We start from the raw sequence: 14,515 nt of genomic DNA, 5'->3' as shown, positions 1-14,515 counted from the left end.
ACAGAATTACAGACCTCAATATGACTCCAAATCTGGATATGATTTCAAATCTGGCGGAGCTTACATGGGGGGTCAAGCAACGGCTGTAAGACTCTAATCTTCATTCCATCCCACTTAACTTTTCTTTTTTCAGAAGTATGGTAGTGAGGACTGTACCAGTTTTTTGACCAGGGAACTAAATACCTAAAACATCCTTCATGGGACTGATTTGCTAAAGAAGTAAATGAAATGATGCAACAAACCTGTATGCCCTTTAAATACCCAATCATGTTTAGGGTGATTGTCTAGAATTCCCCTGAGGTTGTTTGGGTGTTTGAAATGAACACAGGCTCACTGTGCCAACATGTATTCCTTTTGCTAAGGAATATATATTATACATGGATATTTTATTACATGGTTCTGTATTATGTTGCTTGATATGAAAAATGGACACAGTTAGTTAATGACTTAATGACTTAACAAATTGTCATTCGACATGGCAGATTGGAGTGAATACTGATATTGCTTTTGGTTCTTGGAACAAGAACGGTTGTCCACAAGGTTTAGGAGTGTGTCTATGGGAATGTTGACCCATTCTTCCAGTAGCACATTTGTAAGGTCAGGCACGGATGTGGACGAGAAGGCCTGGCTTGCAGTCGCCGCTCTAATTCATCCCAAAGGTGTTCTATCGGGTTGAGGTCAGGACTCTGTGCAGGCCAGTCACGTTCCTCCACCCCAAACACACTCATCCATGCCTTTATGAATTTTGCTTTGTGCACTGGTCCAAATCATTTGGTGGAGGGGGGTTGTTTTTTCAGGGGTTGGGCTTGTCCCCTTAGTTTCAGTGAAGGGTACTCTTAAGGCATCAGCATACCAAGACATTTTGGACAATTTCATGCTCCCAACTTTGTGGGAACAGTTTGGGGATGGCCCCTTCCTGTAACAACATTACTGCACATCAGTGCACAAACAAGGTCCATAAAGACATAGATGAGTGAGTTTGGGGTGGAGGAACTTGATTGGCCTGGCTCTTCTGGGGGAATGGTCAAACATTCCAATATATAAAAATTTCTAAACCTTGTGGACAGCCTTCCCAGAAGAGTTGAAGCTGTTATAGCTGCAAAGGTTGGGCCAACTCAATATTGAACTCTATGAACTAAGACTGGGATGCCATTAAAGTGCATGTGCATGTAAAGGCAGGTGTCCCAATACTTTTGGTAATATAGTGTATATGTGAACTGTCCGACCTGCTAATGTATTTGAAATAGCGGCATAGTGTGCGGGGTGCTATGGCCCTGGGTGCGACATTTAGGGGGACAAAATTTCATGCCAGTAGTGTCACTACTAGCTGCCTCCTCCTAATTTTAATTTCCTGTGTCCCTCGCGCTCCAACCTCCATGTTCAGTGTCCGGCGCCCTGTGATTGGGCTTATGGGGGTCATGTGCGGCATGGGGCTGGCCTTCCATGAACGCAGTTGCTCCTGAAGTCCTGCCTCCACACATGACCCCCATATGCCCAATCACAGTGCGCCGGGAAACACTGAACATGGCGGCTGGAGTGCGGGGGAGACAAGCACTGGAAAGTGTGAGCCGCCGGGGCCGCTGTCTTCTCCTCCTCCTCCTCCTATCCTCCGGAGTCTGCTCTGATGCAGGACAAGAAGGAATGGATGGACACGAAAAGAGGGGGTCTCCGGAGCTCCGCAGCATGTGATGTCTAAGGTAAATAGTGCAATGGTAGCTATAATAGCACATTAACATAAGGCAGGTAAATTCTAGAATGAGGAGGCAGCCATCCTCAGAGGGTGTCCATTACCTCTGTTGATAATCAATGTTGAAAAAAGGAGGGGTGTGGAGGCGCCAACTGTGGTAGCTTGTTTATGCAAAAATAAAAGTTAGTGTAACAATTACACTTACTGGTTCGCAGGGTGGAGGTGTTTCTTTGAGATGGAAAGTGTCCTGGGATGTGCTGTTATCTTGTTTCCGGCTCGGATTTCATTCCTTCAAGCGTCTGGGTGTGGAGTCTGTAAACAGGCTGAACCAGCGTGGAGCTTTCCATACACTGGATGCAGTGGTTCAGCCTGTGTACAGACTCCACACTCAGACGCCTGAAGGAATGAAATCCGAGCCGGAAACAAGATAACAGCACATCCCAGGACACTTCCCATCTCAAAGAAACACCTCCACCCTGCGAACCAGTAAGTGTAATTGTTACACTAACTTTCATTTTTGCATAAACAAGCTACCACAGTTGGCGCCTCCACACCCCTCCTTTTTTCAAATGGATGGACACGGACTGGGGGGGAGAGAGAGAGTGGCGCTGTATATGTAGTGTCAGTATAGGAAGACTGTAGGCAGGACAGTATAGTGGTAAGTGTAGTGTAGTGTACAGTGTAGTATAGTCGTCAGTATTGTGGTCAGTATAGTGGTCAGTGTAGTGTAGTGGACACTATGGTGGTCAGTGTAGTGGACAGTATAGTGGTTAGTATAGTGGACAGTGTAGTGGTCAGTATAGTGGACAGTATAGTGTAGTTGACAGTATAATGATCAGTGTAGTGGACAGTATAGTGTAGTGGACAGTATAGTGCTCAGTGTAGTGGACAGTATAGTGGTCAGTGTAGTGTAGTAGACAGTATAGTGGACAGTATAGTGTAGTGGACAGTATAGTGGTCAGTGTAGTGGACAGTATAGTGGTCAGTGTAGTGTAGTGGACAGTATAGTGGTCAGTGTAGTTCTCAATGTAGTGGACAGTATAGTATAGTGGTCAGTGTAGTGTGTAATGGTTAGTAAAGGAATCAGGTTGGTCAGTGTTGAAATCAAGTAGGTTGGTGTAGTGGTCAGTATAGGAATCAGGTAGGTCAGTACTATTGTAGTTGAAGGGATTCGGGGAGTGCTAAAAGTCCGCAGGTTAGGGGGTGCAAATTACTTGCCTTAACCCGGGTGCTGACAACCCATGCTACGCCACTGCCTCTGCCTCTCTGCAGACAACACTAATTGGCATTTTACCTTGCTGTAACCATTTTCAGTGTACAGACTGACATCACTGTTGGAAGCAACAGAGTCCCAAATGACTTTTCTTAATTTTACCTTAATGATTCTTTTAATGTAAAGTTATCTGAATTATTTTTATTTTCTATCTACCTGGAGTTCAACTTTACAGGAAAACTAAACAACTGAATTTGACCCCTTAACATGTCTGGGTATAGAAAAAAATGCTTTTTGCTTAGGCTATTGACTCCATACAATATAAATTATAGTTTGCAAAACTAGTGGCACATCACATGTATAAATGACTGATTAATTGTTTACATCATTCATTACTAATAAGTTGACAAGGTATGTTACATTGCTTAACCGCAGTGACTCATTTTAACATATATTCTTGCATCGAAACATAATTTCGTTGTGAATCAAAGCATGAAAAAATAACAAGAAATGGCATGTCTACTAACATTTCATAAACTTTTTCTTTAATCCAATTATCAGATAGTTTGCCAAACAGAGTGATTTATGAAAGGTTTTCAGGGCCTGTGAACATGTACTCATTGTACTACTATATGAGGCTGCATAAGGAATAGTTCGCTGAGATGGATGAGTTATTTCAACCCTGTCTGTTTTTTTATTGCATACTATAACCTTCTCCTACAAACTGACAATTCACAAATACACACTTACAGTGGGTATAAAAAGTCTAAACACCCCTGTTAAAATGTCAGGTTTCTGTGATGTAAAAAAAAATGAGACAAAGATGAATAATTTCAGAATTTTTTCCACCTTTAATGTGGCCTATAAACTGTACAATTCAGTTGAACAACAAACTGAAGATGACTGTCTTCTCTGTGTTCCATGATATATCTAATGCCTTGGAAAGTTTTTTGTACCCTTCTCCTGACTGATACCTTTTAACAATGAGATCCCTCTGATGCTTTGGAAGCTCTCTGCGGACCATGGCTTTTTCTGTAGGATGCGACCTAGAAAAAGTCAGGAAGGACATACTAAAAGAGCTAAACTTTATATGGGGTTAATCAGAGGCACTTTAAATGATGGCAGGTGTATACTGACTCCTATTTAACATCAGTATGAATGTGATTGCTTAATTCTGAACACAGCTACGTCCCCAGTTATAAGAGGGTGTGCACACTTCTGCAACCACATTATTTTAGTTTTTTATTTTGACTTCCCCTCCCTAAAAGATTTCAGTTTGTTTTTCAATTGAGTTGTACATTTTATAGGTCACATTAAAAGGTGGAAACAGTTCTGAAATGATTTATCTTTTGTCTCATTTTTTTACATCACAGAAACCTGACATTTTAACAAGGGTGTGTAGACTTTTTATATCCACTATAGCTGTTAGAAGATATATTTTCTTATGTACTTTTTTCACTTTTATTCCTGTTCTTTTCAATTGACACCCCACAATTATCAGCTGCATGAAGTTACCCTTTTTCTAAAGGGGTGATACCCTTTTTGAATTGACACATATGGTCACAATATTTAAATAAAATCAATAAAATAACATACATGTGTAGTTTCCTCTGATTCCCAGAGACTTTTGTGGCATGTTTGCTGCTAAGTCTTCCTTGCTTTGCCCAAGACACATACAGTGGACTCAATCCAACAAATGAAGGCAGCACACCATCTGCTCCCACAGATTATTCATTTTATTCATTAACATGGCACTCACATCCCACAAGATTTCTCCCTCTGATGCTTTTCACTTTAAATAGAGCTTGATTGTTCACACCCTGAAATGCCATACTTATTGCAGCATCCCCTTCAAGAAGCAACAACAATGCCATGTGTTATTATCATTTATTTTCCTTGTAGCACTAAAATTTACTCAGCGCCTTTCTTATTGTACATTCACTTCAGTCTTTGCCCCTAAGGAGTTTACAATGTAAAATACCTACCCTGCATGCATACACACCCATACTAGGGTCAATTTACTCAGGAACCTGCTAGCAGGTCTTTCTAATAGGCAATGCAGTTACTATGTAGACCAGGGGTCTCAAGCTGGTGGCCCTCAAGGTGTTGCTTGTGGGAGTCATGCTTGTTACTGTCAACCTTGCAATGCCTCATGGGACTTGTAGTTTCGCAACGGCTGGAGGGCCGTCAGTTTGAGACCCCTGATGTAGACCAATTATTGTTACAAGTTATACTGTCATAGGTACCATTAGGTAAAAATAAAACAAAAAGTAGATGACCTTGCATGAACTGTAAACCTCTACATAGGTAGATGCATTATGTTATTTCATTCTAATTTATTTACAGGCAGTTTACTTAAATGTTTAACTTTCCTAATAACTCTTTTTTATTAGAAATACGTATGTGTTGCATGAAAGCTTTTAACAAGTACATTTCATTTTACCTAATGATGACATTCATTCCTACTAAATCAAACTCATCTAATCCACAGTCTTCAGGAAGTGTTTTTCCTAACATGTCATATAACATAATATGTCTCATTATGTGCTACTGATCTACATTCCATTACAGCATTTATTTTTTGACTGCAGACTACGTTAGCTGGACTTGACTGAAGAATTTGGTGACACTCCATACTCCTGTTAATTACCTTTACCATTATTGATCTGCATATATTTTAGTTATTAAAGAAATATTGCCTCTATTCTACATGTTTTTATAAATATTGCTTGACATTCCAAAAGGTTGGGGCATTAGGTTAATCATGCAGAATGTGACCATAATTTTCCAGTTCAATACAGATATAATGAAAGATGTTCTTTAAACAGACATCTCAACTAAAACTGACATTTTCATAGGTGAAGCCTAGCATAATGATTTGTTCTGTTCCCACCCAACTCAGGCTTTTGCTTCTCACCATATAGCATTAGGTTTTCCACTCACATTGTTGTATTCTCCATTATATAAATACAATACAAATTCATCAGAGAGAGTGACCTTCTTTAAATGACCACAATCTGTTTGTAGACTGAAAACGCAAATGCACATTCTTTCATTGGAGTCTTTGAGCTTGATTCACTAAAAGCAAATAGACTGTTCACTTTGCAGAGATTTTCCCTTTAGCATAGTGAATGAGATGAAGCTCTGTGGACTTCTATCATCATCATCATCATGTGCAAGCAAAAATCCTTTTTTTTAACGTGCACTGATTAATTATTCTTTGCAAAGTGATTTTTTTTTTAACACATTAAATAAGCTAGGGGAAAAATGCTAGCAAAGTGAACAGCCTATTCATCTTTGGCAATTCATCTTCATTGAGAGATTCAAAATCAAATCTTTTAAAGGATAGTTTCACCTTTTAAACATATGTAGGGTGTAACATTTTCCAGCACATGTTCCCCTCACCCCATTCCCCTGTGACAGCGGACAGTCCCCGCCCCCCCTCCACAGCAGCTGTCAATGTTAATATCAGCATGGTTGTGCAGGGCTCTGCCTGCACAGATGCACATTCTGTGAATGAATAAACTACAAGTTCTATCTGAAAGAGCGGCAGATGCCTTGTATTTTTCAATGGACTGCAAGGCTGCTCATCTATTGACACTTCCTACAGCTCTGAAACTGACAGCCCATACAGAGGTAGGAGAATATAGCTGTAGGCAGTATCTGCAGGAGCCTGGCATTGCACCCACAATCCACTAATCGCAGGTTTAATGCTCTGCAAGCTCCTGTGAAAAAAAATTTTTTTTATAAAGATGTGAATTTAGCCTTTAACACATAATGGTCTGCCACATATGGTTTATCAAACAATGATCTCCCAAAGGCTGAAATAATGAGTCATAATTTCAATTATTTTATTATTTTAAATGGCAGACATGATCCACTAAATATGGGCAGGCGTACATTAGATTTGCTTGCTTACCATGAAAAACATAGCTACATTAGGAAACACTGATCTATGTACTATAAAAAGATATAGAGAAGTATGACTTTCTTGTTAGCAGAATTATTTATTGCTTAGACTATGTGCTTTAAAGGAGCTGATTTATCTGCAGACAGTAAATGGATTAAGCTAAGGACTAGCAAAAACATTTCATAAGACTTTTGGACCAAATAAAGTGTCCTTCTGGTGAGCTTTAACTGTGCTAATTTACCAATGACATCTGTTTATAAACGATGTTTGTAAAAAGCTTTTCATTAAAGTACAAATACTATGCCAAACGCATTAATATTTACATTCCTCATCAAATATCGTCACAGTTGAGTTTATTTCCAAACACCTTCGTTATTGATTTGATTGAATGGATGGAAGATAATTCATTCCACGGAAAATACATAAAATGTTCAAACTGTAATATTGCATAACAAGTATTTTAGAATTTGTGACGCACATGCAATATTTTCAGCCCTAGGATCTCTGCATCTTGCTATACCTGGAGGCTTGGCCATACCAGATTCCTAAATCCAGGCATTGCACAACAAAATATTCCACCTAGGGTGATTTAATAGTAAAAGAAAAGTATTTCCATGTTTAATTCTTACTGTTTTAAATGAATGATGACATCTACTTTGTGAGTATTTATAATTTGATAGGTCCCAAGGGGCAATATCCTCTTATTATTAACTAAACTAGACCAAGCTTTTGTGTAGTCCACATGGGCAAGGGTTTTAGATAGCAGGACTTCTGTGGGTGGCTCCAACTGGAATGCCCAGTGTCTAAGCAGTGGATCTGCCAATGCTTTTTATTAATAAGCAAATTATAAGCTTGCCACTTTTACCCAAGTAACGCATTCCAGACCTGCCATTAACAACTAAAAAACTTTAAATGGTAGGTTGTAACATGCACATCCCAGATGGCAGTAGTATCAGAGCCTCTATTTCTGTCAAATTGAGAGGTACTGCTGTGATTGGGTTAACTGTGGCCCTAATGGCCCTAATCAGGAGATCAAAACTAAAACTGACCAGCATTCTTTATACACACAGGCAAATAAATGTTACCATTAGAATTAAGTACCTCAGGGAACTTAAACCAGGCTTTCATCCAGACAAATCCAATTTACATATTTGATCATTGTGAACATTTTTTATATTATGTATTTATATGCTTCCCTATATCTTATTTACTGAACAAAGCAATGTTCACTGGAAGGTAACTTTTGAATGTCTGTCCTAAACAATACAGTCTGCTCCTTCTGTACTTCCTTGCAGTAAAGACAAGCTCAAGACTTTTTCAGCTAGCCATTTCATAAAAAGATGAGATTCTTGATTATGCTCACATAAGGAGTGCTGCGCTGCAGCCACCCACAGGAGTAACTTCCATATTGAAACTGTATTAATATACAACACATGAACAGTTTCACCTGATTTCCACTATTTCATAGACTCTACATTTGAGTCTGTCTATGTTGACATGCTAAAACAGTCTTCATAGAAGGTAATCCTTCCTACACTTGATACATTTAAAGAAAATTTGAGCAATAGCAGGCCTGTAAATATGTTTTAGGATATCCACTGAATGCATACCAACATACAACTCAGCAGCTTACACCTAGTATAAGACTTAACCATGCTATCCCTTCTAGGTGAGATTCTATAGAGTGATAGGCTTTACGTCTAAAGCATGATCTATTGGGAAGTGATAATCAGTTTACTGGTGGTCAGATATCATCAATATTGCCTGAAAATGATAGTACATATTTTTAGAATATAGTATATTAAAAAAAACAGATATACGAGCCTAGAGAGACTACAATATTAGGCTTGTATGAAATCTACATTTTTATATACTGTGTATCTACTTTGTAGCCATCAAATCTAGTTAGACTACAAACTGTTTTATTGGTTTAAGATTATTTAGCCTTATGTTCCAAGCATCAAACATATAAACAAAGATAAATAAAATACATAATATAAACAGTTCCTATTGTGCATTGTCAAGCATTGCAGGATCTCAGGTAAAGAGATGTATTTCAAGTCTAATGGACATAAACTATGAATTAACATAATATACCATTTTCTTTTTCTACATAGGGTTTTCCTGGACCTCCTGGCCCACCTGGACCATCTGGCCCTGCTGGACAGCCTGTAAGTATAATGACTGCTTTATCATTAGAATGTCATCTTTACCTTTGCTTGCTATTTTTACAGTGTTGACATCGAGTTTAATGAGCTTTTTTTTTTTTAGTAGTTTGCGGTTGCATTTCAGTACAAAGAGTTATAAAAAATATATACGTGAATTCAGTAGGAAAACTAAGCTAAGTAACTTTGTGAATATGATAAATAAACAATTGGGCTAACTTTACTGCTTATTTTTTATTCATTGAAGTGTATTTTTTCCCAAAAAATTGTGTTTGAAACACCGCTGGGCAAATACAGTGTGACATAAAATATTGCAACAATTGACATTTTATTCCCTAGGGTCTCTGCTAAAATATATATAATGTTTGGGGGTCCCAAGTAATTTTCAAGCAAAAAATATTGATTTTAACTTAAGAAACAAGTGTCAGAAAAAGATTTAGACTTTAAGTGGTTAAACTTCCTGCATTTACAGTTGAAAACTTGGCTGTATTTTTTCTTTACACACACGTTTATCCCTTTGATCTAAGAAGGAAGAGTTAGTTACAATGTTTCATGCAGACTGCCCGGATGTTTTCTTTTGACAGCTGAGTGAGCAGATAAGTCTCTCCACTTGTTATATGAAAGAATCGGCAAACTCTGCAATAGAGATTGTCAGGGGGGTTGAATCGAGATCATGACTTTTTAACGATTAATTATACAGCTCTAACAAGAGGGATACCTTTTTTTTATATCTTTTTATTGAGGAAGAAAAAAATTACAATATACAATATAGAGCGCAGTCATGAATCCAATTCACTAAAAGGGGCTATTGCATAACAAATCACATAGGGTATATTTCTTCTAAATATAAAAAAAAAAGAAAAACACACATACAGATCCTTATTGGGATGTATCAGTATATCCATAATGAATAGCCCTCAATTTGTAAACTATAGGTAAATGCATATGCTTCCTGTATAGCCATAAGACAAAAAAGAGAAAGAAAGAAAAATTGAGAAGGAAAGAGAAGGAAAAATGTAAAAAAAGGGAACACATCTACACCTCACTATGCCATGTCATAACCCACTAGATCTTATACTCAAGAATCACCAGTCATGCTCTAAATCTGGAGGTTGTACAAAAGTTAATCCAAGGAGACCAAATATCCAAAAATTGTAAATAATTATCAGTTAATTCCTCTAGTCTTTGCATATTTTACATTTTATCCTCCTGTTCATAAAGAGATGCGGGAGAAGAAGATTTCCAGTGTCTAGGTATAATAGATCTGGCAGCCATCAGAAAAAAACTCAAAAGACCTTTTTAGCACTGATTTTAGAACCAACATTTGACAGTAAAGCAATTTAAGGAGAGCGAGATATCTGTACACCTAGTATGTGATCATATACTATATATAATATATAGCTGACCAAAAAGGTGAGATACAGGGGCATGCCCACTATAAATGAAGCAACAAACCTGGATGGCTTTGACATCTCCAGCAAACATGAAATATTCAAAAGAAAATAGTATGTAATCTAGTAGGATAGTGGTACCAGCTAGCTACTAGCTAGAAGTTTAAAATTCCTCTCCTGTATCTGACTAGCAGTAGACATTTTATGGTAAGAGAGAAAGTTTCAACTCTCTGTACATTGTAGCTCTTTTTTCCGTTTGGCTTTATACCGTGTTTCCCCAAAAGTAAGACACCCCCCGAAAATAAGACCTACTTCCAGTTTTGCTTCTCGCTGTAATATAAGGCATCCCCCGATAATAAGGTCTCCCCGATAATAAGGCCACCCCGATAATAAGGCCCCCGAAGCTACCCTAAAGCGTCTGACTCCTCTGGACTGTAGCGGCAGGCGCCGCCACGCAGCTCACTAATTGGCCACAGCGCAGCCGGAGCTGTTCAGGCAGTGCGAGGTCTCTTTAAATCAGAGAGCCCGCGCCGCCGCCAGGACAAGCTGCCATCTTCTGCTCGCTCTACCCTGACGGAGTCTGGCTGACTCACAATTAGACAGTGAGTGAGCCGCGCGGGGCAGGAGTCGGGCACATTGTATGGAATCTGGCCTGCACAGATACACAGGGGTGACTGAGGTGGAGGGGGGGGAATGTCTGATAAAGGGGGGGTGGAATGTCCGGTGAAGGGGGGGAGACTAAATAATCCACTGTCCACTGGCACAGGGTTGGGGGGAGGGGGACGCACTTAAAATGACACAGGGTGGATTTGAGGGGGGGAAATCAAAATGGCACATGAGGATCAGAAGGGGGGGAATCAATAAAAATGGCACAATAAATGTGTACCGTATTCTTCTTCATGGAAAAATAAGACATCCCCTGAAAATAAGACCTAGCGCATCTTTGGGAGCAAAAATTAATATAAGACACTGTCTTATTTTCGGGGAAACAGGGTAATACGGGAAATTTGGAGAAGATTGGGTCAGAAGCAAAAGGGGATAAATTTTGTTGCGGGCGTGAAGCAAAGCATCATGACCACAGTATGTGAACACCCCTGTCCACTGCCTTTACATTTTAAGGGGGGGGGATGTGGCTCAACTGTGTGTTTTTTCCACCTCCCCCAGCCATAAGTCTAAACAAGTCCTTACAGAGTCAGCAAACCTATTCAAATATATCCAGCAGATGCGCACATTTAAAAATTATAAAAGCGAGGTTCCTTTGGCTTATATAAAAATATTGCTATTACAAAGTATTAGCCCCAAAATTAGAGGAGTAAACATCCCACCAATAAAATACACAGTATAAAAATGTTTGGGAAAAGTTCTTCAAATATTCTTGTAATAAAAAATGGGCCATGCTCGAGGCCCACTCATTATTATCACAAATCCACCTATTAGAGATTAGTGAATCTTGGGTTTCAAGACATTAATACGAATGCCAAATCATGATTTGCTATACCAACATTTTCCTCTAGCCATGCTCCATAGCAAGCAGGCCATGGCCATTAAGCTTTTTACATTTGTGGGGAAACTGCATCTATTAAATAATATAAACTACATATCTTTGTTTTAAGAACTTAAGTCAAATCGTGAAATTTGTCATTAGGGGCTAGACATGGACATTATTTATCCTTCACATGCTCAAGTGCAGACTAGCCAATTATTCATATTATTGTGTATGCAAAGTAGAAAGGGGTGAACACACAATTCTGTGTCAACCACATCCCAGTGAAATAATTGTAGATAATCAAAAAATCTGATTGCCAATCACTAATTTCACCTAAAAGGATCAGCCAACCTGCCACTACCCATTCACATGAGGGTCAACACCCCCTGAAATACAGTATACTTGATTATGTAATGAACATCTACTGTGCTTATGTACTTTTACACAATAAAAACACAATGGGTGAACTGGAATATAAAGCAGTCACTGTGTTTGGCATTCTGCGCATGCTTAGTTATGGCTGCATTTATAAGAAAATTGACAATACAACAAATGTTAATGGAAGTTGACATAACTTTGCACTAAAATGTCAATTTGCTTTAGGGACCTCATGGCTATCAAGGACCCGCTGGTGAATCTGGACAGCCTGGACCACCTGTAAGTGCCTGTATTTAAGACTTACAAAAACAAACATTTACATTTTCTTATCCAATAATAATCAGTATGTCAGTAACCTAAAACCAAAGGCCCAACAGACTAAGCTCTAATGCATGTTATATTTGTCAAAATAATTGTTATTGTTAGCTATGTGATTTATTTATTTTTAAGCTTTTTATGCTGTTTTTAGGTGTGTTTAACTGCATGAGCTAATTACACAAAATGATGGCATTGCCTATGGACCTAAACCATGCATGTAGCAGAAGAGGGGAGAGGGGTATCTGCCTAAAGGCCACAAAGTAAATGGAATCTGGAAGGATGTTCAATTCTTATCACATATCCCATTCCCTCGGTGTGAGGAGCCAGCTTGCATCTCCAATGACAAGCACCTATGCAATAGCTTCCCTGAATTCCTGAGGAAATGTTGTCGCTGGCTAAAAAATACGTTTTTAGTGATAGTTGATGTTTAATAAACAAAACTCTTCTATGCTTTTCTGCAGTCAGTGCAAAAAAGTTATATATCAATGTAGTACATTACGTTATATATCAATGTAGTACATACAGATACATTAATGTCTTAAATTTAGTAAGCTATCAAATATGATTTATGTATGACTACTGCCGATTACAATGAATAGTTTATTTCAACTAGTGAATAAAAGAGAAAACACTTTTAAACATTTAATGACATTTAATTTTGTTGCAATTTTCATAAATAAACCTTTTTTCATATAATATGTACAAATGGGAGCTGGGTATTGCCACTGGGAAAGTGCAAAATACATTTTAGAAAAATACTGTACAGATGAGAGAGATTCTTTTCATGTGCCTCAATAAATCACATGCCTTAAAACTGTATGTGATGTTATAGAACAGTATGATTTTCACAGCCAAATAAAATTTCCCTTTGAGAATTAAGAGATCGTAGTTGATGCAGCAGTGTAAAACTGGTCAACAGCAAGACATTTTTAATCGCAGAAAATTGGCCAAAATGTGTCAGAGACAAAAAGCAGGAAAAAAGACAAAAAGCAGGAGAATATATAATTGTGTAATTGGCCAGTAAAGGGACAGTTTTAATCAGGGAAAATAGGTCTAACAAGTGTATGCCTAACCTTTATTTTTACTATAGGATACAGTGAATATGGGTGATATTGTGTATGTTTTTTCCTTTTTTCTTTTAACAAAGGCAGCCACCAGAACAGATTGGCAATACATCCAAACCTACAAGACCCTATAAATGTACACTAAAAAAGAAACCCAAAGAAACAAAAACCCTCAAAATTCAACACTTGAACAAACGAAGCTTACTTTTTTAAGGGAACCCTGCAGCAAAAAAAAAAAAAAAAGTTTAACTTACAAATATGGCCTATACAATGAAAACCAATATACAATATCTGACAAAAGTGAGTACACCCCTCACATTTTTGTAAATATTTTATTATATCTTTTCATGCGACAATGCTGAAGAAATGGCACTTTGCTACAATGTAAAGTAGTGAGTGTACAGCTTGTATATCAGTGTAAATTTGCTGTCCCCTCAAAAAAACTCAACACAGCCATTATTGTCTAAACTGCTGGCAACAAAAGTGAGTACACCCCTAAGTGAAAATGTCCAAATTGGGCCCAAAGTGTCAATATTTTGTGTGGCCACCTTTATTTTCCAGCACTGCCTTAACCCTCATGGGCATGGAGTTCACTAGAGCTTTACAGGTTGCCACTGGAGTCTTCTTCCACTTTTCTATGATGACATCTGGAGCTGGTGGATGTTAGAGACCTTGCGCTTCTCCACCTTCCGTTTGAGGATGCCCCACAGATGCTCAATAGGGCTTAGGTCTGGAGACCTGCTTGGCCAGTCCATCACCTTTACCTTCAGCTTCTTTAGCAAGGCAGTGGTCATTTTGGAGGTGTGTTTGGGATCTTTATCATGTTGGAATACTGCCTGCGGCACAGTCTCTGAAGGGAGGGGATCATGCTATGCTTCAGTATGTCACAGTACATGTTGGCAT

At 38.4% G+C, this 14,515-nt stretch overlaps 1 protein-coding gene across 2 annotated transcripts in view; it reads left to right on the top strand.

Annotated features, from left to right (window-relative positions):
* The window catches only part of COL3A1 (collagen type III alpha 1 chain), a 120,469-nt gene that overhangs the window by 39,837 nt on the left and 66,117 nt on the right, over window positions 1–14,515 (top strand). Inside the window, exons 5-7 of one of the 2 annotated variants that reach the window (XM_073633215.1) lie at window positions 5–85; window positions 8,928–8,981; window positions 12,456–12,509. In XM_073633215.1, the coding sequence (XP_073489316.1) occupies window positions 5–85; window positions 8,928–8,981; window positions 12,456–12,509 (189 nt within the window). The remainder of the gene's footprint in view (window positions 1–4; window positions 86–8,927; window positions 8,982–12,455; window positions 12,510–14,515) is intronic. The other variant, XM_073633216.1, reaches the window with a different exon arrangement.

This window comes from Aquarana catesbeiana, linkage group LG06, assembly GCF_042186555.1.
Source record: "Aquarana catesbeiana isolate 2022-GZ linkage group LG06, ASM4218655v1, whole genome shotgun sequence".
NCBI lineage: Eukaryota > Metazoa > Chordata > Amphibia > Anura > Ranidae > Aquarana > Aquarana catesbeiana.
The sequence above is the reverse complement of the archived record's forward strand: the minus strand, read 5'-3'. Positions and strand labels throughout refer to the sequence as shown.